The sequence below is a fragment of the Topomyia yanbarensis genome, chromosome 2 (assembly GCF_030247195.1).
Source record: "Topomyia yanbarensis strain Yona2022 chromosome 2, ASM3024719v1, whole genome shotgun sequence".
NCBI lineage: Eukaryota > Metazoa > Arthropoda > Insecta > Diptera > Culicidae > Topomyia > Topomyia yanbarensis.
This window is the reverse complement of record NC_080671.1, coordinates 35,390,928-35,415,513: the sequence shown is the minus strand read 5'-3', so window position 1 is coordinate 35,415,513 and position 24,586 is coordinate 35,390,928. Positions and strand designations below refer to the sequence as shown.

Here is a 24,586-nt window from a genome sequence, read left to right as displayed (position 1 = left end):
GTTGCTATCAGTAGCAACATTTTAGTCGCTTTACATGATTGTATATATACACTAGACTGGTTCAATTTTTAACTTTTAGCTCCACCTGGCTTTACTGAATCCTTTTATGGCCCTTAGTAATTGTTCAAATTTTGGTAGGGGAATTGTGGGAAAAACCGACACTGTGGGTAAAACCGACACCCCACAACATTTCCTAGAAATCAAATTTTTATAAAAATGCTTATAAAAATAAACAAAACATACGACAGCAGCGTTCATACTCGTCTGGATGTTAAATTTCGTTGGTAGATTTTAAGGTTTTAACCGAACAAAAGCTTTTCAAATCACCACATTTTTCAGTACCTATTATTATCGGCCTGTCCTATGATCAACTAGGTGCATTGAAGACGAGTTTGAGAAATTCAATATTTTTAATCGCTTTTATAAAAAAATGTGCGCTGTTGGGGTAAAACCGACACCCTATGGTTAGGGTAAAACCGACACGCTGTTAAGATGGTTGTGTATACTTGCGATTCATTTCAAAATACTGGGGATCTTTGTGACACTTCAATTAGCCTATTAGAACACTATAGTATCAACAGAAATGCACGGAAATACTTTTATTGTGTTTATTTCTTGTAAGTCTCTTTAAAAATCAAAAATTGCAATTTTTGCTTATCTGATTCTATCGAAGCTGTTGCTATTTCTGCAAAAAGCTCATCAAACCGAATTTCTAGTGTTCTCTTGGTTTGTCATAGACGAACTTTATCACAATGAGACAATGATCTTATGTATACCCCAATAGATCGTTGATGATCAGAGACCGAAAAATCAAATCTGAAAAAGATAGTTTTACTAAGAAGTGTGTGTGTCACTTATAAGTGAATGAATCCAATTAGCAGAACGTAGAACGCTTGCAAATCTTCTCTTACGAAATAATATGACACTGGAGGTTGCAATGATGTGCGCAAGGATTATTTGGAAATACTCATCAATAAATAATCCTATAGCATAAAATACTCTTATTTATAGTACTACGCTTTCGAACTTTCTCCCCCTCACTACATGATGAAGCAATAAAAAGCACATATTTGCATCATACATACTCACACTTTATTATTCACGCATATATCTCATTTTTAATAAAGATAAAGATTTTAATAAAGTGGAGAGAAAATAAATTAAAGGGGGTGTCGATCTTACCCCTATAGGGTGTCGGCTTTACCCGCAGTGCCTACAAAAAGTCACTGTTTTCCAAGTTTTACAACCAATAATTTTTAATGAAATTAATTTTTTGAAGCGCTGAAAAAATTAAGTCTTGTTAAGAATTTTCTGAAGAAGAATTCTGCATAAAAACTATAATTTTATTGGTTTTGTGGCAACTTAAAAAAATTGTAAAGCTTAAGGTGTCGGTTTTAACCATAATTCCCCTACCGATCGGTTGTGTCTACGGACCCTCCAAAAATTTCAAAGTTTGTATGGAAATTAGTATGGAAAATCGGTTAAAATTGAAAATAAATTTCTAAAAAATCACCTCATCAATCAATTCGTGAGAACACTATATATTTATAAAGGTATTCTTCGACTGAACACATTTGTGGAACATTGTAAGTTTATGAAAATTCGCTGGGAAAAGTTATTAACTAAAGAAGCTGCATGACTTCAAAACAAGTGAATTTTATTATTAATCATAGCAACCCTGTTTGAAAATCTGCATCTACCATACGGGAGCGGTGGGTGGTAAGCCTAGTTTACACTTGTATAACTATTGAAGCAGGGTTGCTATGATTAATAATAAAATCCACTTGTTTTGAAGTCATGCCTCTTCTTTAGTTAATAACTTTTCTCAGCGAATTTTCACAAACTTGCAATGTTTTACGATTGTGTTCAGTAGAAGAATACCTTTATAAATATATAGTGTTGTCATGAATTGATTGATGAGGTGATTTTTCAAGAATTTATTTTCAATTTTAACCGATTTTCCATACTAATTTCCATATAAACTTTGAAATTTTTGGAGGGTCCGTAGACGCAACCGATCGGTACCAAAATTTGCACAATTACTAAGGTCCATAAAAGAAATCAGTAAAGCCTGGTGGAGCTAAAAGTCAAAAATTGAACCAGTTTAATATACACACAGGTGCAATGTATGATGAAACAACAAAGACACCAAAACGTAATCAGTCTAAAACCAGCGGTGCTCATAGCCAAGACAAACATATTAGTTAAAAGCTGCGTCTGGTACCCCCCCCCCCCCCAAAAAAAAAGAGCCAACAGGAAGCTAATACCAAAGACGGCTTGTTATCCGAGGGGCTGAAACAAGGAAGAAGATTTGAACACATGAGCGATGCTGATAACGACATCGAGAATGATTCTCCGAGATGAAAGATCTCTATGTAAAATAGCAAGTTACATGTGCGTGATCTGGCGCACCTACTTAAAAAAATTTGTTTTAAGTTTTACGCATTGTAAATATATGATAGATCCATGGCTTCGTTAAGCTAGTGGATTGAGCCGTTTACGCAAATTTTGGCATCGATCGCGATGTAAATGGAATTGGAGAGTAACTGCATTTCCGAAAACGAACCTTTGCGATGACAATTCAATTTGTTGTCTCCTGCGCCTCATTTTGGTTTGCAACTTGCTCGATCATCTCAAGTCGCAAACACTATTAAAATTGCATACTTTTAGCCCCTCCAGAAACAAAATCCTGGCTACGGGCCTGATCTTTACAGTAAAAGCAATTATCATACCAGAAAATCTGCAAATATAGCTTCAATCTATAGACTAACTTAAACTAAAGAAATTCTGGTTATTCGAAAATTAACCGGGGGGTCTGAAGAACGATTTTTTTTTTGTTACTGGGGTCTGGTAGCTGATACCCAGTTAAACACATTCCGGAACCGCTTCGGATTTTTGAATGCAGTCAGTATAGATTCCAACTCAAATGCAACAACCGGTTCCGACTCAATCGGTTTCAGAATCGGTTATTGCATTTGAGTTGGAATTCACACTTACTTCATTCAGGATTCAGAATCAAATTCCGAACGGTTTGACCGGGTATATTCGCGGGAATTTTTCGATTTTGCTGTTTTGTGCGTTTTGTGATGCAAAAAAAGTGTTTCATGGTCCTAGTTCATGCTACAAACTAAAATTTCACTTGCTTAGTAAAACTTGCAAGAATTCAAATTTAGTTTTTAACTCTCGATGTAACATTAGGCGGTCAGTTTAGTAGTTTTAAGCACAACAGGTGCAATCTAAGTTTTGATCAGAGCTTCAATAATGCCATAAATCCGACATTGTTAATAGAAGAATCAATTCGAACCAGAAAAGAGTTACACTGAAATATGTCCATTGATATCCATTTCATTCGCCTGATCAATTTCGCACCTAGGGGCAGATCACTCTAGGAATGTATAACAAATTTGCATCAAATTAAGTAAAATGCATTTAATTTCCATTTTCGCATCAACTTTGTACTCTCTCGCAGAAAAGTTTACGTTTTACGCTGATCTACTTTGTTCTACGTTTTGTTGAATGTAGGGCTAGCTTTTGTAGGATTTTGACGTCTTACACGCAACCGCAAAATACATTGTAAATTTCAATTTTGATGGAAAGAAATGCATTTAATTTCGCTGATTTTTTTAAAGTACATCACAAGTGTTCTGACCCTAGTTTCGCACACTTTCCCTCAGTTGAGTTTATTGTTTCTACAAAAAACCAGCAACAGTGCGTAAAGCACAATGTAGTCAGGAATCAGGACGTAGAATATATTGGCTCAAATGGCACATTCCCCTTATGTAGTCGGAGATTTGTGCCTTGCCGTGTCTTCTCGTCTGGAGGGAGGATGTAGAATTGAAGGGGGGTCTAACAGCACAAAAACAAACAGGTAAATTAACCTCACAAGTTGAATAAATACGATTTTTATATTGCAGTTGAATTCAATAATTCAATTCCATACGTTCAACTGTCGGTCGGTGAATTAAAATGCCAATCGAAATTAACCGATAAATTAGTTTAAATCAACAATGCGATCAGTCAAACTGTTTGTGCACTGTCTGAAACGGTTGTGTAACGGCATATGTGGTTGTATCCAGTCGAAATAAAAAAATCGTCCGTCACTGAATCGGATCGGAAAGGTGTAAATTTGGCTTTAATCAAGAAATTTTCTGTAAGGATAAATGTTGAACTATAGCACGATATATTTCCAGAAGTCTGGCACTCTTCTATCTTGTAATTCTCAACCCAAGACCCAATCATTTCTAAACGATTTAACCTAGTCAAAAAAGTGGGAAACAGAATTTGAACTCAAAGGCATACTACAACACCTATTCTCCCATCGTTTAAGCGTAATATTGCCTTCTTAACACGATGCTATTAATATACAAAGTACAAAGAACAAAAATACAAGCCAAACCCCGATCATAAATATTATGCGCGAAAAAAGTCATTAAATTTAATCGACCATACAAATAGAGTTTATCCACTAACGTCCTGATAAAGAACGCGAAGCAAAGTGTAAAGTAGAAACAAATAATGAAGAGCAAACAGAGCTAATCACTAAACAACGTGGTCCAAAAGCTGTAAAACATAACGGACTCCTGCGTTGTTAAGTTTGAGGATTGTTGAAAATTTAATGTAGAGTGGTAGAGAAACAGAATTAAAAAATGCAAGACTGAATGAGTTTGTACCCAAGAGATTGCGTGACGAGATCGTAGAAGATGACCTTGATATGAAAGGTACCAAGAGTATTTTTAACGCCAGCGCTTGTAGCTATAGAGTTCGCAACTGTCCAAATTCACCAGTACTTGAGTTTAAGACGTTTCTGTTAACTGCCAGTTTTGCAAAATGTTGTTGCTGGTCTTATTGATGTTTTCCAATTTTGATGAAAATTACAGCGTTTGTTTGTGTATACATTAGATTCGCACTTTGACCAGGACCGGCGATACACTTTTAGCACGAGTGGGTAGTAAGCATAGGGTGAGGGTAATAGATAAGGGATTTGTCTCATTTTCGTAATGCATACACTTGCATTACATTTACATTAAATCACTTGCAATGTGTTTGTGTAAATCAAGTTGTTGTGCATCGATATTTTCAAATGTGTGACCGAGATACATACGTGGCAGATTTCAAATTTATGAAAATGTCCAAAATTTCGAGTGGGTAATTACCCACTCGGTTATTTTCGAGTGGGTAGTACTACTTATACTACCCACGCTATCCGCCGGCCCTGACTTTGACGGAAAGTGGTGGTTAAACGGGCATTGAAAATTGGCCAGAAGAAATAGGTATTTCTCTGATTTAACTTGATGGAAACTAATTCTGTTTAGTTTTTGTGGAAGGGTTTTAGGATGAGTCAAGAATAAGATATACCTTTTCAATTTGTTATCGTTGAATATTATTATACCTGAAAAAATGACAATTTTAAAAACTTTATAACTCTTTACAACAACTTAATTGAGCGCAAGTTTGTATGGATTGATTTTAGAGTAAACTTGCCCGTTTTTTGCGGTAATAATGCTATCACCATTACACAAATGTCATGCTATTAGAAAACTTGAATTGGCTGTCATTTTCCGCATTGTGGTTTTGCAACGATTTTTCACTAAATCGAATAGTAGCTAATAGATTATTTTTCAATTTACTATATAGTAATAGTAATCGATTAATGGAAATAATCGATTGATTTAAAGAATCTGTGTAAAGGTAGTGTAAAGGTTTTTCGGAGGGTATGTTTTATTTAAGTCATATAGATAACAGGCGCCAATCTCGAGTCTCCTGAGGTCGTCCTCATATACAGTACTTCTTTGACATGATTCAAAGTCTGCACTAACAGCCCAACAAACATTGGGAGCTGAACTATAAGACTACTTGCTGATTAAAAGCAGATTAAAGGCTATTTAAGCTGAATAATACTTTCGCTGAACTATTTAAACATTAACAGTTTATTCAACCTATTTAAACTCCAGTACTCGCCAGTTCAAACTAAGCTGAACTATACTACTAACAAATGTAGTAGCGGCAATATTAATGCTTTTATTGAACCATCTTAATTAGACTAAATTACGAGTTGAATAAATGATGATGTTGCCAATACTATTACCTTTAATCAATAAGCTGCACTATGTCTTCAAAAGGTTGTTTCTGCCTATACATTTGCCCTTATACCACCTTTGACTTTTAGCTGAATTATGTGTTTAACATAGGTAATTGTATCTACTCCAAAAATTGACACGATTAGCGAACCATGACGAATGGTAACCGACCTGGGTTCGAGTCCCAATACACGAAAATTATTTTTTTTTATTTTACTTTTAACTGAAATACTGCTCACTTAGAACCCTTTTCTTATTCTATTTGTTGCTTCAACGGTAACATTTATACAGTGTTTTTTTTTACAATTTCATGCAGTCAATTTGCAATTTTAGTTTCGTCCTGAAAAAATGTCTGCTAACAAAAGAAGCTATAAAGTTGGTTCGATGCATTAGTAAACCAAAAAAATAATTCATACCAAGGACTTGCATATACATACACACTTAGTTGAACCCAGCCAAATCCCCGCACAGTCGAGTAATAAGTAATGTTTTATACTGATATATCGGAAAATTCATGATTTTTCGAGACAAAAAGCTCGATTGTAAGAAAATCGTATCTTTTTCAATGACAATTTTGAAACAAAATCGATTTTACCAGATCAATTTTTTTAAGTTAACAACATCGATTGTGACAATCGATGTTGTTAACTTAAATCGCCCGTTCCTATTTCGAAGTAAGTACCTATCTGTGGACTATAAAATCCCTGGAAAAACGTATGATTATTACATTGGCGACAACCGTGCTCATAAATGTTTCAAGTGAGAAAACAGTATATTTTCTAAATGTTTCGGTACATTCCAATCGAGATGTTTTCATATATTACGGTTTAGAAGCAATAACAATAGCAAATTTATTTTGTTGTTTTAGATCTACTGAGTTTTCAGCATGTGAAACCAACGATTTACAGCTTTTCAATGTAAAAGCTTACCAAATCATACGAACCCATTTTTATGTAAATTTACCTTTTAACACAGACTAACAGACATAACACTATGAGGAAATTCCCTCAAAAAACATCGATCCGACAATTTTCCCAGAACACTAGCTCCACCTTTTATTCACGGTCCCAAACACTCATTTACTGGTGGGATACCCCTCAGGTTTGGGAACAATTTTTCACTAGTGGTCTATCCCCAATAGCCACAGTCCCAACTACAAATATATTTGAAATGACCGTTAAAGCGGACGAAGTTTTGTTTTTGAGTGTTATGTCTGTTAGTCTGTGCTTTTAATTCAAAATGGTCTGTTTACTTACTGAACACAAGAGAAAATGTTTGTTCGAACGATTCTGTAAATTTTTAACACCAGAATTGTTACCATGGACCATTTGGTAAATAAATCGACGAGATTGCCACCTTAGAATTATAAATGGCATCAATCCATCATTCAGTCACCACCACTTTCACATGACACAGTTTTGTGACATCCGTAAGTCCTCATCTTGGATACAAAAACGTCTACAATCATTAGTTTTTGAAATTAGTAAATTGTCCAATTTAAAATTTCCGAATGTTCTAAAAATTATCGCATAAAAAAATTATCGTAGGTTGGGATTCGAACCCGAACCAACTAGGTTCACTTAAATCTACAAAAGGCTAGTGTAGTCTTTGTACAGACTCTATTTAGCAGCCTAGACTTTTCGGTACATCGGTGAAATCTTAAGCATTTGATGTATGCAAGATTAGTGCAGACAGTAAGGTAAGTGCTTAGTATTCAACAGGTTTCTGGTTCGAATCGAGGTACGTGATATGATATCCAACAAGGTAATACATTTTTCTCTAATTGTAACGTAAACTAATAAAAGTATATGGCTTCTAAAGAGATTGATGGCGTGTGTAACTTGAAATAAATGTCTTTTTTAATATTTTTTCTATGATAATTTTCTCAGCTGAATAGCGGTAACGAAAAGGTTTATTGATAAAGCTGAACTGTGGTTTTCTTCAGGCTGTATACATGGTGAAGAATTGTTCTTTAATGTGTCTTAATCAGACAAGCTGAATGGTTCATGGTTGAAAACAATCCCATTTGCTTTTGCCGTCTTTGTTTATTATTTGCGTTGCGTTGCGTTGCGTTGCGTTGTGACGATGATTTTGGCGGATTGCACACTGACTTCATCATGTTTGACTGCTGATTATCTAATAAGAGTTGCTTAGGAAGTGGTAAGTAGGAATTCATACCAATCCGACCCATATTAAAACCTCAACAGCATGATAGCCATCATTGCCGGCCGCCCCCATCTCCATCGTTCACGGGGAAGGATAAAGGATAAGGTAGACGGGAAGTGTTGATGCTCCACCTACTTAACGGAAGGACGACGATTCATCAGACTCTTCCATAGGTGTCGCGGAGTTGGTGGTTTGGAAGGGTATCAGGTCTAGGATTCGCTCCAAGCAAACGATGCGACCTGTAAAGCATGTTTTATTAGGTAGTTGTTTAGTTAGTCTTCGAGTGCACGATCACTCGAAAAAGAGATGATCTTGTTTAGTTTTTGGTTATTTTTAAACTCTGGGCAGCCGGCTACCGAGAGTATACTATGTTCCCTAAACAAAAGCAATTTGAACTCCACACGGCCGACCGTGGGAGTATTGCCTAGAAAAGCTAATCTTATCCGCGTAATGGGCCGGATCACTATTTATTGCAACAGTATTTGGACAGAATTCGCTACTTCTTCTCTACGATATATTTATTGGCTTGAAAACTACCGAGTGATAACACATTATACAGGCAAAAATAGCGAGAGATGTTATAAATCAAGGAAAGTATTTCTTATTTTCCATATCGGATTGTTTGTGGAATACAAGTATACGAGCGATAATACCGAACACTGAAGGGAAATATAAAGGATTGTTAACCTGATGCACGGGCTTGTTAGCAATAACGGAGCTTTAAATTAGGTTCATAAAAACAGACGCGGCGAATTTTCAATACGTATTGACCCGTGTTCATAGATACTAGTCAGATTAGTCGTATTGGGGCTAATTTCCGATCAACTATTCATTTTACGGCAATGTTTTCTCGACTAGATCTGTTCGCACCCTCTCATTCTGTTCGCACCCTCTCATTCTGCGGTCTAAGGACCAAATGTCATCAATAGACTTAGACTCGCGTGGAGGCATGAGATAGGAAACTTGTAAGAATTTTGCTATCCCACCGTTTGACTACCAGAATGGATGGGAGAACAGTAATTCTAGCAAATACCGACTACCATAAGAGCGGTGCAAATTTGAACGAGTGACGTAGAGTACTGCACTGAAAAAAGGACCAGGAGTGCGATTTTACGAAGTTTTAGCTTCCGATGGCCCTACATTTTCTGACAAAGTGAAGTTCTTGAATGTTGAGATTTTTATTACTGTTTAGAAAAGCAAACGTATCATAAAGCTAGTGTCAGGCCTTCATGAGACCTCAAGGAGTCACTTTTGGAGGTATTCGTAAATGTAGATTTGTCGGTAGACGGTTCCAAATATAATAGAAAAATACCTAATTTAACACAACTACAGATCACTTGCAACATAAAAAGCTTTTTGTGAAATTCGACAGCTCCATCTTAGGCCAATTCAATAAATTTCCTACATGAAAGTTTCCATTTTTTAAAAACGGTTTTTAAACCAAAGCTTTGGAAGTTAAACCTTGGCGTGGAAGTGCCGGTATATTAATATATTCTGTTACTTAGTGTAGAATTAGATTTCGTCATTTACGGCTAATATACAACCGCCAGAAGAAACTTAAAACGTTGGTACACAATCAAGAAAGGCGAATCAGAAAAGGTGAGTATATGTCAGTGATTCACTAAATACAGACTGGAAAGAGGGTAATATGGAAAACCTTAAGGTCCGTCCAGATTAAGTCTTCGGTACGGAGCAAAACGTCGGCCTAGGAACTCCTAGCATGTTGTTAGTCGCCTCTTACGACATGGGAGCAGTTCCCAGAGGTTCTATTCTTGGTTGAAATAGTGCAAAAAGATTTCAGCCCGCCGGACACCACACGGCTTTTTGCCGTCTTTGTTTATTATTTTCCACTAACTAGTGATGTAGTATTTGTGTCATGCCACGTGTACGTACATGAGCAATAGAAAAGCCTATGATCTGATATATGATATGATTTTTTCAATAGTTTTGGTCTTAGAAATGAAAAAAGGATTGAGACATTAACTCACTGTAATAATCTGCATTAGAAAATTTCGTAACCTGTACATACAGAAAAAAAAAATATTGGTAAAAATAAGAGTGTTCCGCGCTTAGCAAGAAACAACCAACGCCAACTATTAAGTTGAAAGTAAAACTTTCTAATTGATCAAGAAAAATTATCAAAGTAAAAGTTTTCCTTTTAAGAAAATGAAGAATAGTACTCAAAACGAACGTTTTATTTTTAAACTAAGAGTATGCGTTGGTTGTTTTTTGCTAAGAGTGAAAAACTTATTTTTACCAACATTTTTTTTTCTGTGTGCATACACCTAAAAATCCTTATTTATTTTAACTAAAATAAGTTTTCCAGAAATTAATAGTGGCGTAGCTACTCCCCACATATCACCCTCCAACCACCCTTTCCCCTCTCAAGCCTCTTCAGATTCCACCCCATCAGACCCACCTCAGACCACCACCCTATCCCACCTCCCTCAGACCCATCCTTCTCTCATTCCCATCGCCTTCACCTACCAGGCATACCAAAATAAACTGGGAAGTGGTTCGGTTGTCTGTTTTTCACTTCATCACACCAACATTCGAATGCTAAAATAAGTTAACAGAAAGGCAACATTGAACTAATTAGGGTTTCATACAAACATATATGCATTCCGTTGCCACAGAGAACAGACGTCCATCTTCAGCATTCAACTTGTGTAAAATCGCTAACGGTTTCGAAGGTAGTTGTGATATCCAAACCAGGTGCGCTATTGTCACCATGTTTTTTGTGGCTGAGTTCGACAGAATTGACAGCGGTTATTAATCTACCCAGTCAAACTAGTTCGGTTCGAAATTCCAGCATGAATTCCAGCTCAAATGCATCAACCGATAGAGACGAAATCGGTTGTCTTTTTTGAGCAAGATTCCATACTGAATCCATTCAAGATTTCGAACCGGTTCCGGAATGTATTTGACGGATAGTTGGGATAGGTTGGTATGGCGGCGCTAGTGTTTATTGTATATTAATTCAAATGTTTACACACGGACGATGTATCCGGTCATGTGTCCTACTTGTACGTTGTGTTGGCATGTCGGTGCGTCTATGGGATCATATGTTTCGTAACTATATGTATTACTATATTTAGAAAGATTAATTCTGTCAGTTTATGAAATAAAAGAATTTAAATGACCCAATTCGTGTGTATCAAACTCAAAATCTTTTTTGGTTCATGATATGACACATAGGCGGCGCATACCAAGGCATTTTGCATTAGACAGGCTGTTGTCACCTTTGCATCTGATGGTCTTGAACTGCTGTAACATGCTGTCAGTTTTATCATCCCAAACTGTCAAATCGTCAGATTTACATGAGAATATTCATTTAATGTGCATTGTGTCCTAATCGTCCTAATTACTTTAAACGTTGTCAAATCTGTTAATAATTAATGCAATTATTGTAAAAACTGTTTAAATTTTTGGAATAAAATGGCAGATGATAATTCTTGGAAAACTCCCAGCTTTCGACAGAGTGTCGTTAACAAAATGTAAGTATCTTTTCGTCCATTCCTACTAATTTCTTAACTAAATTTGGATTTTATTCGCAAAGTAATGAAGCCATCCAACAATCCGGGATGACTTCCAGTAAAAATGCACTCGAAATGGAGAATCATGTTTTTACTAAGGCCCGAAACAAGGACGAGTATCTTGGTTACGTGGCTCGACTTATTTTACACGTCCGAGAGATGAGTATGTTTTCTATGATCCGACTGGGTGTGCAAAATTTACTATATGGTAATTATTACAGATTCCAAGAATAAGAACCAGCAAAGTGCTGCCAACACTAATCAAGACGGTGGTAACCCTGGTCAGCAGGGTGGAATGCCTGATCCTATCAATGCTCTGCAAACACTGGCTTCCCAAGGAACGCGACCACAGATGATGGGTGGACAGATGGGACCAGGTGGTCCAATGGGGGGTCAGATGGGTGGCGGAAATGCTTCAAATTTGCTACAGACTCTTAATCGTCCCCAGATGCCCATGACGGGAGGAATGGCTGCAATGCAGGGAGGCAACCGTGTCGGGGCAATGGGAGGGCCAAATCAAATTGGTGGAATGATGCCTGGACAGCTACAACCCGGTCAGCCGGGAATGCCCAATCAAATGGGTGGCGTAATGGGACCAGGGGGAATGAGCGGTGGTAAGATTGTCGGTATGGGAAACCAAGCCCAGATGGGTCAAATGAATCCGATGCAAATGCAAGGACAAATGACAGGTGCCGGAATGCAACAAAGTCAGCAGCAAGCTCAACAACAGCAAGGCGCACTAGGAGGACCAAACCAAATGAATCCAATGAGCGGTGTAGGGGGTATGCAAGTCAACCCCGGTGGGCAAATGAATCAAAATGCATTGAATCAACAACTGAATTCAGCGGGCATGAATCAAGCTACAGGACAAATGGGCCAGATGGGTGGTAACAGCCCTATGGATCCAGGAAACATGGGCATCGGCCCAAATCAAGTCTTGCGGCAGCAAATGCCTCCAGGAATGAATCCGAATCAGCAACAAATGGGAATGGGTGGAGGTCAAATGAATCAAGGAGCTGGCGGTCCTGGAGGAAACCTTGGCCAAATTCAGCAGCAAGTAGTTTCCCAACAACAGGCACAGGGTGGAATTGGTGGCATGGGTCCGGGTGCGCCGAGCAACTTACAACAGCAAGGTAATCAGCAACAACAATCACAAGGAGTGCAGAATGTTGGTCCTGGACAGATGAATGCTGGTGGAATGGGACCGGGTGGGAATATGCCAGGAAATCAAATGGGTGCACAAGGTAATTTCGTTCCTATCGGAGCAAATCCTATGGTACGAAAGCCTCAGGATATGATGAGTGGCGGACAGGTGTATCCCGGTGGAACAGTACGTAGTGTAACTCCGAATCAGTTTTTACGACAATCACCTTCTCCATCAGTTCCATCGCCTGTTGGACCGGGTTCTATGGGTCCACAGTCTCATCCAGGCCAAATGATTCCTAGTCCGGCACTGATCCCGTCTCCCAGTCCACAAATGGGAAGTGTTCCGCCGAGAAACATTGGTCAATCTCCTGGATCGAGCTTGAATACTCCCGGGCAGCCTGGCGGGGCTGCTCCCAGTCCCTTGAATCCACAGGAAGAGCAACTTTATCGAGAAAAGTATCGATCCTTAACAAAGTATATTGAACCGTTGAAGCGTATGATTGCTAGAATGGAGAACGACGACGTTGACAAAATCGGAAAATTGAAACGGCTGTTGGAAATTTTATGCAACCCGACACGTCGTATACCTCTAGAAACGCTTTACAAATGCGAAGCTGCTCTTACCAGCCAACTCGGCTCTATTCGCGAAACTTCGCTTAACAATCCACTAGTGGAAGCAGTTTCTGCCAACCTTCAAAGCCCACTCGGGAATCATACGCTACAACGTACATTTCGTCCATGTCTGGAAGCTTTGTTTGGGCCCGACATTAAAAATCTACCAACTCCAGCAAAACAACCACGCTTGAATGTAGAGGAACCACTCACCATTTGTTCCGGTGGTTCGCAAGAAATTCCCCACATTCTACAAGGTGAAATTGCACGTTTAGATCAAAAGTTCAAGGTTTCCCTGGACCAATGCGCCGTCAGTGGAACTAAAACTATCAAACTTATCTGTTGGCTAGATGACAAACACTTGCCGTGCGTCCCTCCGGTTGCCGTTACCATACCCGAGGAGTACCCGTTTACTTCTCCAAGCTGCACGCTGATCGAACAGGAGTACAATGCAACACCGTTTCTAATCCAGGTGCAGAAGTCGTTCCTGGCTAGAATCTGTAAGCTGCCGGAGATGTTCTCGCTGTCGCACCTGTTGGACACATGGGAAATGTCAGTACGCCAGGCATGCTCACCCAATCCGAGCCTGGTGGCCCCTAGTGCTACCAGCGTGCTACTCGGAATGTAATATGATGATGTTTAACCTTTTTGAACGTTTCATACAGATTTGGTCATCCGATTCACAGATTAGCATGCATTTTCATATCATTATATAAAATAATAACTTGACTATCTCATTTATTAACTGAAAGAAATTCGGTATTGTTATTGCTACAACCTACAACCTAGTGAAAATGGCTCTTGTGGGTGAATGGAGAACAGTGAGTCTAGTTATGTAAGGTATGCAAACTAGGCTGGATGGAACTATCCAAGTCAGTCTTGGATATCACATATATTTGGAGCAGCATCAGATGTTGCTTCAAGCGGTTCTCAACTCCCATTCGGCAGTTTTCACGCCGCCACCCGCGTTACGGCTTGGTAAGGCCAAACTGGTGTCGAAGGGGGTCAATTGAGGTTGTCTGACGTATTCTTGATGGTCACATCATTAGCGTTTCTGCGCTAGAATCGACAGACAGCCTTAGTTGATTATAAGATTAGGGACGTATATTTAATGTGGTAAATAATGTCTTTTTCGCTTCAGAAAGTTGATATTCGAGCCAGTAGAACTCCTTGAGCGTCTGACATACGTAAGCTGACCGAATCTGACGAAAAAAACCGTACACTGTGAGGACTGTTTGCCTGAGCGTGGTGAACGATTTCGCTTCGTTGCGGTACGGTGTACGGATTTTTTTTGTCGGAGTTGGTCAGCTTAGACATACGAGTTCCGACGGAAATTGAGGACCCGATAGAGATCCTTTCTATGAGACGGTCGACCTTCAGCGTCGATATGCCGGAAGAGATGAGCGGCGGCAAGCGAGTTTAAAGGCCTATTTACACCCTAGGTGAAAATGAACGTGAACTCGATGCGCACCAAATTGTTTTTTTCCAATATCTCACATATTAGTGTATAGAAATTGATGAAACTGGAACTAAACGATAGTACATTAATATACTTAGCGAATCCATGCACAATTATTCGATATAATTGAATCAGTGCAATAATATTCCTATTCCCCGATCATTTTAAATATTCCACGGTGAAATATGTTCACAGTGGATTTGTCACTTGTTCACCGGGAGTTTAAACGCGGCGATAGACGGAATTGATACGAAGTGGTGAATATAAATGTCATTGCTGTTCACGGTGAACGTTCGTCTTCGAATACCAGATTGCATTCTGACAAACTGTAAACTGTCAGTTGAGCGTGAAATCGTTGTTCACTGATGAAACTGTTCACGGCGTCGTCCACCGTGAACAATAGAAGGTATTCAACACTTGTTCACGTTCATTTTCACTGAGAGTCTAAATAGTGCTTAAGGACGAATACTGCTAGTATGTTTACCGTTTCAATTAATAGTTGATTGATCGGTTCTATCACATTCGCCCGAAAGTCATATACCCGAATGACGTTCGCCCGAAAACCATTTACCAGAATAGACCATTTACCCGGATGTCATTAACCCGAATGGACCATTTACCCGAATGCCATAAACCCGAACATTCACTCAAGCATAATATAAAATCGGTAATTGTCGAGTTTAGAGACTTTAGTGATAGATGTCCGATTTTAATGCGGTTTTTGCCAAAAGGGTGTATTTCAACCTAAATAAACCAAATCCGAGATCGGAAATGTGAAATTTTTAACCAAAGATTGACAAACTGAACAATAACACGTGTGCTTATGCAGCGGAACTGGTGTGATGCGGCTTGGCCGCATATCCGAGGCCAAGGATCCGAAGCGGCGCAAAGATGCTGAGGTTCCGTTGGATGAGGCGCTGATCCACCTGTTGCCGGAGTTATAAGTAAACCTGCAATCCTCTCGTTTTCCCGGTTTACTCAAACATAGGGGCTATAGCTAGTTTAAAGCCGACTGAGCGGCAGCGAACCAGAAAGCGATGTGGCACTTTTAGGTGTACTGTCCGACGCCGCTGATGTTTGCTCTTCAGGTGCAAACTGATGCATAATATGCATTGCATATACGGCACAGTTGTCAGCTCGAGCGGTGGAATCTCGTGATAAACCGGACAAAATAATAAGAAATCTTTCGGAAACATCATCAATCGAGGTAAATATATATTAAGATGTACCGTTAACAAATTGAATCAATTAAATTAGTAATTATATCATGCATGGTGGAAGTTCATTTGACATAACGTCGTTATAGTAAATAGTAGCTCATAAAGGTTATGTGGCGAAGCTAGTTTGCGGTTTTGCCACAATTACCGAGGTCGAGGAACCGGAGCGGAGGTCCCGCCTCAGCAAACCATTGGTATCCATTAAAAAATAGGGGTTGATTCCTTCTTTAAATATGAGCAGTTCTTTGAGTTTGCATATCAAATAGCCCTCGCATTAAACTGGTGATCCACTCGTTTGCCCGGTTTACTCATAGGGATTGATTCCTTCTTTTAAACATGAGCACCTCTTTTCCCACAATTAGGGGTTGATTGCTTCTTTCAAACATGAGCAAATCCTTGGATCTGTATGCCAAATACGTTTGCAAGGAAACTGCCCTAGTAACAATTGTGGTTTTATGATAGTTTTGTAGCCACTGATAGATTGCACTTGTAGCGTGCTATAAAACTTCAATTGTTACTTGGGTGCTGATCCACTCGTCTGCCCGGTTTACTCAAATATAAGGGTTGATTCTTTTTCAAAACGAGAAATTTCTTGAATCTATATACCAAATAGCTCTCTACATAATATTGGATTTCGAGACAGCTGTGATAAACGTTGCATAGAAGAGTTTTTTTTTCGGTGCTGCCCTTCACGGATGATTCTTCCATTTAAACCAAAGTTTTTTTTTCAGAAAACTAACACAACTTGTTCATCAGACAAAATATTCGGAAGCTCATCGAATACAACTCATTTACAAGTTGTCGCCTTGGCTTTCTTGCCCCATCAAGGTATTCCAATGGCACTCGAAGAATTGAGAAAAAGTTGTCCAAAGGTTCTCGACTATTTTTTGAATTACATTAGTAAAAATTGTATTTTCGGTAGGAAGGAAGCTAACCAAAAAGTTTCTCGATGACCGCTCTTTCCCCCCGCTTTGTGGCCAGTTTTCGAAAATGTATCGAAAAAGATTCCTACACTGAAAAAAATCCAAACGTTAATTCTATGTGCTTCAAACCGCTTAAAATTCATATGAAGAAGAAATGCTATTGTTATCACGCGGACACATACCTTCTATGTGTCAACTGTATAAACTATGTATGCACAGTGTGCATTGCACACACATAGTTATATGTGCATATTGTTATAGAATGGGGTTTTATGTGCCTAATAGGTAAGAAATGTGAATGTAAGATTAATACTTCTTGTAAATACACACATTAGGTTTATGTGCCAGCAAATAGTGTCTATATGCCTCCGTTAATTGCAAAAATCTATGTGTAAAATCAATAGGCACAACGTTTACCTTTTTTGAGTGTAGGACCATCAATAATGTGGAAGGCAGGTACAACAAATGGAACGGTTTGTTAAGCCGTGGAAATCCTACATTCTATGGTGTGTTGAAGCAGTTGCAGCTTGAAGAGAAAAACCCTAGTACGGATGTTTTACGTACACTACAAGCGGTATCGATAGCTAAAAAGTCTAAAAAGAACTCACAAAAGGACCTAAAACTGGAAACTCTAGTTAAATCATACAGACCAAGTGATAGGATTAGCTATTTGACTGGTATAGCTTTAGTGTTAATTTCTTCATAGCATTAAATGTAATAAAATTTGTGTTTCAGCTTAATAAATTAAATTTTTTCGATTGACATTTCGATATTTTTCGGGTATACGTATATGGAATTCGGGCGAATGACATTCGGGTTTATGTGACAAATGTCATTCGGGTAAATCGACACAGATCTTTCATTAGGGCCTAAGTCGCAATGTACTCAAATGGAGAAAAATCAGTTTCAATATTCGGCGAAGGTTTTCTAAATGTAGTTTTTATTGTAGGTATAAATTACTTTATGACCGTGTTTTTCCGGAAGCATTTTTCGTTAAACCTTATGACAATATAACAAAGAATTCAATTCCTATGTGCTTTTAGTGGGTAGAAACTAAAAAAATGCTTACGCCCAATTTGCATCCCAGTCGTGATTTCGGCCTTCAGCAACCACCATTTGCGGAAGGGCTAAACCGTGTACATAATTTTCAGAAGGGCGCGGCAAATGGGCTAAACTGACTCTGTCTTGCTAGGTAGGGCTGGGTAAATGGGCGAGCTTGACAGTATACTTTTTAATAGGGCTCAGCAAATGGGCGCATAGAAACCCAATGTAAAAGAAATATTCGGATGTTTATGTGCAACAACTATCGAGTAGACATGATCATCCCCAGGAGGGAACTTCAGTCTCAGAACCCCGTCATACATGAGGTTCCATAGCACCGGGCCAAGGATCGAGCCCTGCGGGACTCCGGCGGTAATCGGAACCCTTTTCTGACCGGCATCGGTCTCGTATAGCAGTACGCGGTTCTGGAAGTAACTTTCCAAGATCCGGTACAGACCCACCGGTAGACTAAGCCGGTGTAACGAGAGCGCGATGGCATCCCAGCTTGCGCTGTTGAATGCGTTCTTCACGTCAAGTGTCACTAACGCACAGTATCGAATACCTCGCCTTTTCCGTTGGATCGCTATCTCGGCAGTATTTATCACTGAGTTGAGAGAGTTCACTGTGGACTTACCCTTCCGAAAGCCAAACTGGTTGCTTGACAGACCATTCGTACCTTCCGCGTACGGGGTTAGCCTGTTGAGGATGATCCTCTCAAGCAGTTTGCCAGTCGTGTCGATCAGACAGATTGGTCTGTACGCCGATGGGTCGCCTGGCGGCTTCCCGGGCTTCGGCAACAGCACCAATTTCTGCCTTTTCCGGGAAATCGGCACTCGTCAAGGCATCTCTGCATAGCTAGCCTGAACATGTTCGGGTTCGCTATGATCGCTGCCTTGAGAGCGTTGTTTGGAATTCCATCCGGCCCTGGAGCTTTGTTCATTGCTAGGAATTTAGCCACTGCGAGTAGTTCTTCATTCGTCACTGGAGCCACCATTTCGGCCGTGCCCGCACTGTCTCGTAGTGCAGGTGGCCAGGGGCTTGTGGCTCGAGACGGGAAGAGTACTTCGATAATCGTTGCCAACCGGTCCGGAGACCGTTCTGGGGGTGAAGAGTCCCCTTTGGTCTTGGCCATCGCAATCCTGTAGGCGTCACCCCACGGATTCGCTTTGGCACTCTCACACAGGTTGTCGAAACACGCTCTCTTGCTGCTCTTGCTCAAGCACTTCACGGCAGTTCTCTCTTGCATCCTCGGTGCGAGCTCTTTGCATCCTACGTCTAGCTCTGAGGCAGGCTGACCGTAGAGCTGCAATCTCGGCACTCCACCAGTATACAGGGCATCTGCCGTTTCTTGGCAGTGTTTTTCTCGGCATAGTGGCGTCGCACGCGCGTGAAAGAACAGCTACCAGCGCATCCCCGTTTAGACTGTCGGTGTTGGCCTCCAGTCCCAGGGCCGCGGTGAAAGCTTCGCTGTCGAGGTGATTGGACTTCCACCCGCGTACCTGACAGCGATCTCCCGCCCTCGGATGCTGCACACCATAGTTGATCCTAAAGCGGATTGCTAAATGATCGCTATGGGTGTAGCCTTCGTCTACCCTCCATTCCATGCCTGGAGCCAGACTCGGGCTGGCAAATGTTACGTCAATCCACGCCTCCACTCCGTTTCTACGGAATGTACTAGCGGAGCCATTATTAGCTAGCACAGTATCGAGTTTCGCAAGCGCCTCCATTAGCGCTTGACCCCTGCTATTTGTACAGCGGCTGCCCCACTCCACTGCCCAAGCGTTAAAGTCTCCCGCTATGACTACCGGTTTCCGGCCCACTAGGTCCGACGAGAACCTGTCGATCATCTGGTTGAACTGTTCTATTGGCCACCTTGGTGGGGCGTAGCAGCTGCAATAGAACACACCATTGATCTTGGCAATCGCCACACCCTCGGCGGAGAAGTGTATTGCCTCTTGAACCGGGAACCGTCCCGTTGTACAGATTGCCACCATTCCAGACCCGTCCGACACCCAATTGCCGTTGCCGGCAGGGATGCGGTACGGGTCTGATAAGAGGGCGACATCTGTCCTCGACTCCGAGACCGACTGCCACAGCAGCTGTTGGGCTGCTGCACAATGGTTAAGATTTAGCTGGGTGACGTTCACGGCTTCTTCTTATTTGCCTCACCGAAGGGACACGAAGGTCCGCCCATAGCATGTTTATGGGCTTGCTTCTTAGCGGTGCAGATAAGGCACTTGTACGCCTTAGTGCAACCCCGCTCCTTATGCCCCTCCTCGCCGCAGCGACGACATAGTTTGCTCCTGTCTATGTTCTTGCACTCGTAGGCTTTGTGGCCGGACTCAAGCCACCGATAGCACCTATCCACTGAAGGCGGTTGGGGTATGCTAATAGGGCATACCGACCAGCCGATCTTCAGCTTCCCTTTCTCGGTTACCTTTTTGGCATCCGCCTTCAGTAGCCTGAGGTAGGCTACTGGGTGCCAGAGGGTTCATCTCTAAATCGCACAGAGGCCCGCTCGATTGTGACGTCGCATTGTTCCTTAACGGCTGCGACGACATCTTCCGCGGTCGTGAACTCGTCCAGATGCTTACACTGGAAAGTCATTTCCGCCCCTAGCGACCTGACTTGGGCGCCTTCACCAAGGACCTCTTGGGCCAAGGCCTGGTATACCGCACTAGATTGTGCGCCTCGCTTCAGCACCAGAAGCATTTCTCCCGTGTTGGTGCGTCTCACGCTACGCACATCTTGCCCAAGGGCTGAAAGGCTTTCGGCCGCCTTCATCGACTTTAGGACGTCGGCGTATTTGTCCTTGTCGCTTTTTAACCACAAGGCCTCGCCTTTGTCCTTGGCCTTCTTCGCGGGCCGCGGTACCTCCGGTGTCGGTGCCGGCTTCTTCCTGGTGACCAGCCTCCAGCGGTTAACGCCCCCCTGCCCGGTCGCGCCGGGTTGCTGGTACCAACGCTCTGCTCAGCGAGGTCACTCTCGCCCTCGCTTACCTCGGCCAGACGGCGTTTGGCCTTAACGGTTGCACGCCGTGTGGTGTCGGTTTTTGCACCCTCGCCTGGCGACTTCCTAGGGCGCTTCGTGTTTGATTTGTATTTCACTTCTAGTTCTAATTTTGATCATCGTCATAATTTCAATAAGAAAAGTAATTTATCGAACAATGCTGGGGAAAAAATTTATTCAAAAGGATAATTTCCTTGACTTGATACAAAATTTCTGTAACTGACAAGTTTTCGTTCTGCTTATAAATAAATTACAAATAAAATAGTCACTCGATCAAAGTAGCTACACGTTCGATCACTATTCATTCGGATGATGTGTCTCATAATGAGCCCGTAGTTGCTTGCCGATGTGGGTCGTAAAATCACACCCATCATACATACACCGGTTAAGTTTGTTTCCAGTGTGCACTGCCATATGCAGTTGAAGATCCCGATTTCGGATAAACCGTGCCTCACAAAACGCGCACGGAAACGGTTTATCGTTGAGGTGAATTGACCGCTCGTGACGCTTACAGTCAGTCGCATAACGGTACGTGTTGGAACAGTATTGGCATTTGTACGGCCGGTTATCAGTATGGGTTGCCTTGTGTCTTTTCAGGTGCGGTTTCGTGCCGAAAGCCATCGAACATTCAGAGCATTTCCAAGGACGGTCTAGTAGATGATTGATAGCGATGTGTGTTCGTAGTTCACCCTTAGAAGCGAAGCATTTACCACATGTACTACAATGTTCCGAAAATACCTTTTCGTGACACCGACGAATGTGGATATTAAGGTTGTATTTGCTTCTGAATATTGCATCACACTGATGACAGAGAAACTCCGGTTGGGTTTGTTCGTGACGGTTTGCATGTCTTGCGAGAGCATCTCGAGTTACATACTTTTGACCACAGCAAGCGCATTCAAATTTTCGTTCAGTTTGCGTTCGAATGTGAGCTTTTAAATTATTCTCTTTCGGAAAAGTACGTTTGCACAAATAACATGGAAATCCATCTGTAGTTGCAGCAAAGAACGTGTTGTGACTTAACTGCTCCACATGATCTTCACGACAATGCACTTCCAAGTCTTCCATCGACGGATATGATTGATTACAACTGCGAAAGCAGCAAAAGTATTCTTTTGCTTTCGGAATCTCAAATTTCACCTCAACCAACGTATCGTCTGTGCAGTGTTCACCTTCTTCGACATGTTTCTTTATGCTATGTCTCTGATCAGACTCAAACTGACAATTTTTATCCTTGCAGATGTACTTTCTAGTTCCACCATATTCTCGTTGGTGTTTCATAAGAAGTCGTTTTTCGGTTAAACTTGTGTAACATATTAAACATACAAATGACGGTTTATTGCCACCGACGTTGAAGTGAACTTTTCTGGAATGTTTCAACAAGGACGTGCCATCCTTGAATTCTTTGTCGCAACCACAGCAGCGATTGTCTGGTTCGTAAACTGTTTCAATATTTTCGTCGAATTTGTGTCTTTCCTGTTCAGATGAATCCAATATAGGGTGAAATCTGGTAAATTCAAAATGCAATTCTAAGTCTACTCTTTCCTTCGTTAAGACGTTGCATATTTTGCAACGGTAAAATAATTTTTGATCTCGTTTTTCGCGGTGTTGTAAGAGTTCTCTTGTCGTATGAAATCGTTTATTACAATCCGCGCATTTAATTTTTGACCAAGCCTTTTCTTGGCTCTTTTCACAAATTGTTTGATGCTCTACCAGATCATCTGCATTTTTCAACAATTTACAGCAGCAACAAATAACACCACTGAACAACACCTGATCGTAAAGCTCCGTTTCTTCAACAATAGAGAATAGTGATAATAGTTCTCCCAGCTTTGGATCCAACTCTGGATAATGAAATGGATCTATGTCAGATTTATTTTGCCTTGTTACTGCTGTTGGCCGATGCTTCGGATTGAAGCTATTCTTTGGCCCAGAAAAGACTCGTTTTCTAAATTGTCTTTTCAGTGCAGCTTCTGACTTTAGGATCCGATCCCTCAAGCGACAACTTTCTGCTAGCTTGCCAAAGCAGTCCATGCATATATTCTGAGGAAGTTCATCTCGTTCGGTGGGACGCGCAACTCCAATGGTTTGATGCATCATATCCGTAATCAAATCACCCTTCCCTTCGCAAATACAGTACAATGAAATAATCTCGTCCATATTGGTCGATGTACAGGTACGGCAGCGCCGCTCGACGTAGGTCACCGTTCCTTTCTGCAGCAGCTGCTTCCGAAATTGACGATTTGAGGCATGACATTTTTTTCGAAAAGTACAAGCCTTGTTCAAATCTTCCAAACATTTTTCACATACGTACTGCGGAAGATTAACAAACTGTCCGTCTAACGACGTCGGGTCAATGGATATGATATCTTTCATCATATCCTTCACCAACTGCTGCTGGGTGTCACACATGCAGTACAGCGATATAAACTCCTCCGTTTCACTCCGAAAACATATGCGGCACCGTAGTACCTTCGTCTGCTCATCTTCCATCCTTGTTTGTTATCGACTGTAGCACGTTCGTATTTAGACAATAATAAGTTGAACTACAAAATGAATTAGTGGTTTGTAAATAAATTTTACAATGAAGGCCAAAATAATTGAAATTATTATGTTTACCTATGTTTATAATTTTGATGGCAGCACAAAGTATCGTTCGATTAGAGTATATACACGGTCAAATGAAACAACCCAAAATTGAGTTCAATGAAACTAATTCGGCCCGGTCAACGAAAAAGCGACTGCACTCTCCCTGTCAAAAAAAGCGGACGAACATGGTCAGGCGATTTAAAAAGTTTGACGTTTCACTCAACTCGCCTGTGCTGATTGCCCCTAGGAACAAATGCAATTTGCGAATGCGATTTAAAGGCAATTTCAATACTTAGACAAATTTTCTGGCGGCTGAAATGGACTTGGTTGTTTTTTTGCGTTTTTCAAACATGGTGGCTCATGTTTGGCTTAAGCTTAAAATAGTTTTTTTAAACAATTGGCGTGTTCTCGCTTGTATTTTGTTTGTCTAGTGCACTTCATTTAGCCAACGAATGTGGGAAATTGTGGAATCGTGTGTAAATATAGTGGAACAAGATCTCTGACCTAAACTCAATTGAAGAATCAAAGCAAAACTAAAACGTGTTGTGAGACACCTGTCTGTCAGGCCTGCAATTACAAAAAGGATGATAGGTTAATTTTCATAGAGGAAGTGAATTTCTAAACAATATTCTTACAGGTAAATATGTACAAATTATTTTGATATAGAATATAAAAAAATGGTAAGAAATTACTTTTACTTTATTGCGCAATTTGGTAAAGTTATAGTTCATGAAGTTTTCGAGTATTGATAAAACTACTCTGAATTATAAAAGGTTATGTTATTTTTGTCATATCGCAACCATGAACGTCC

General features: G+C 40.6%; 2 protein-coding genes across 2 annotated transcripts; one reads left to right on the top strand and one right to left on the bottom strand.

Annotated features, from left to right (window-relative positions):
• The first annotated feature begins 11,544 nt into the window (after positions 1-11,544).
• LOC131682690 (mediator of RNA polymerase II transcription subunit 15) lies at positions 11,545-14,254 on the top strand. The gene is made up of 3 exons (XM_058964375.1): positions 11,545-11,740; positions 11,803-11,942; positions 12,001-14,254. The coding sequence occupies exons 1-3, from the start codon at positions 11,682-11,684 to the stop codon at positions 14,163-14,165; spliced, it is 2,364 nt and encodes a 787-aa protein (XP_058820358.1). The 5' UTR covers positions 11,545-11,681; the 3' UTR covers positions 14,166-14,254.
• A 7,078-nt stretch (positions 14,255-21,332) lies between these two features.
• Positions 21,333-23,877, bottom strand: LOC131682692 (zinc finger protein 271-like). The gene is made up of 2 exons (XM_058964378.1): positions 23,806-23,877; positions 21,333-23,732 (listed from the first exon to the last, which is right to left on the bottom strand). Exon 2 carries the CDS (start codon positions 23,677-23,679, stop codon positions 21,484-21,486), a length of 2,196 nt encoding a protein of 731 aa, XP_058820361.1. The 5' UTR covers positions 23,680-23,732; positions 23,806-23,877; the 3' UTR covers positions 21,333-21,483.
• Between the last annotated feature and the right edge of the window lie 709 nt (positions 23,878-24,586).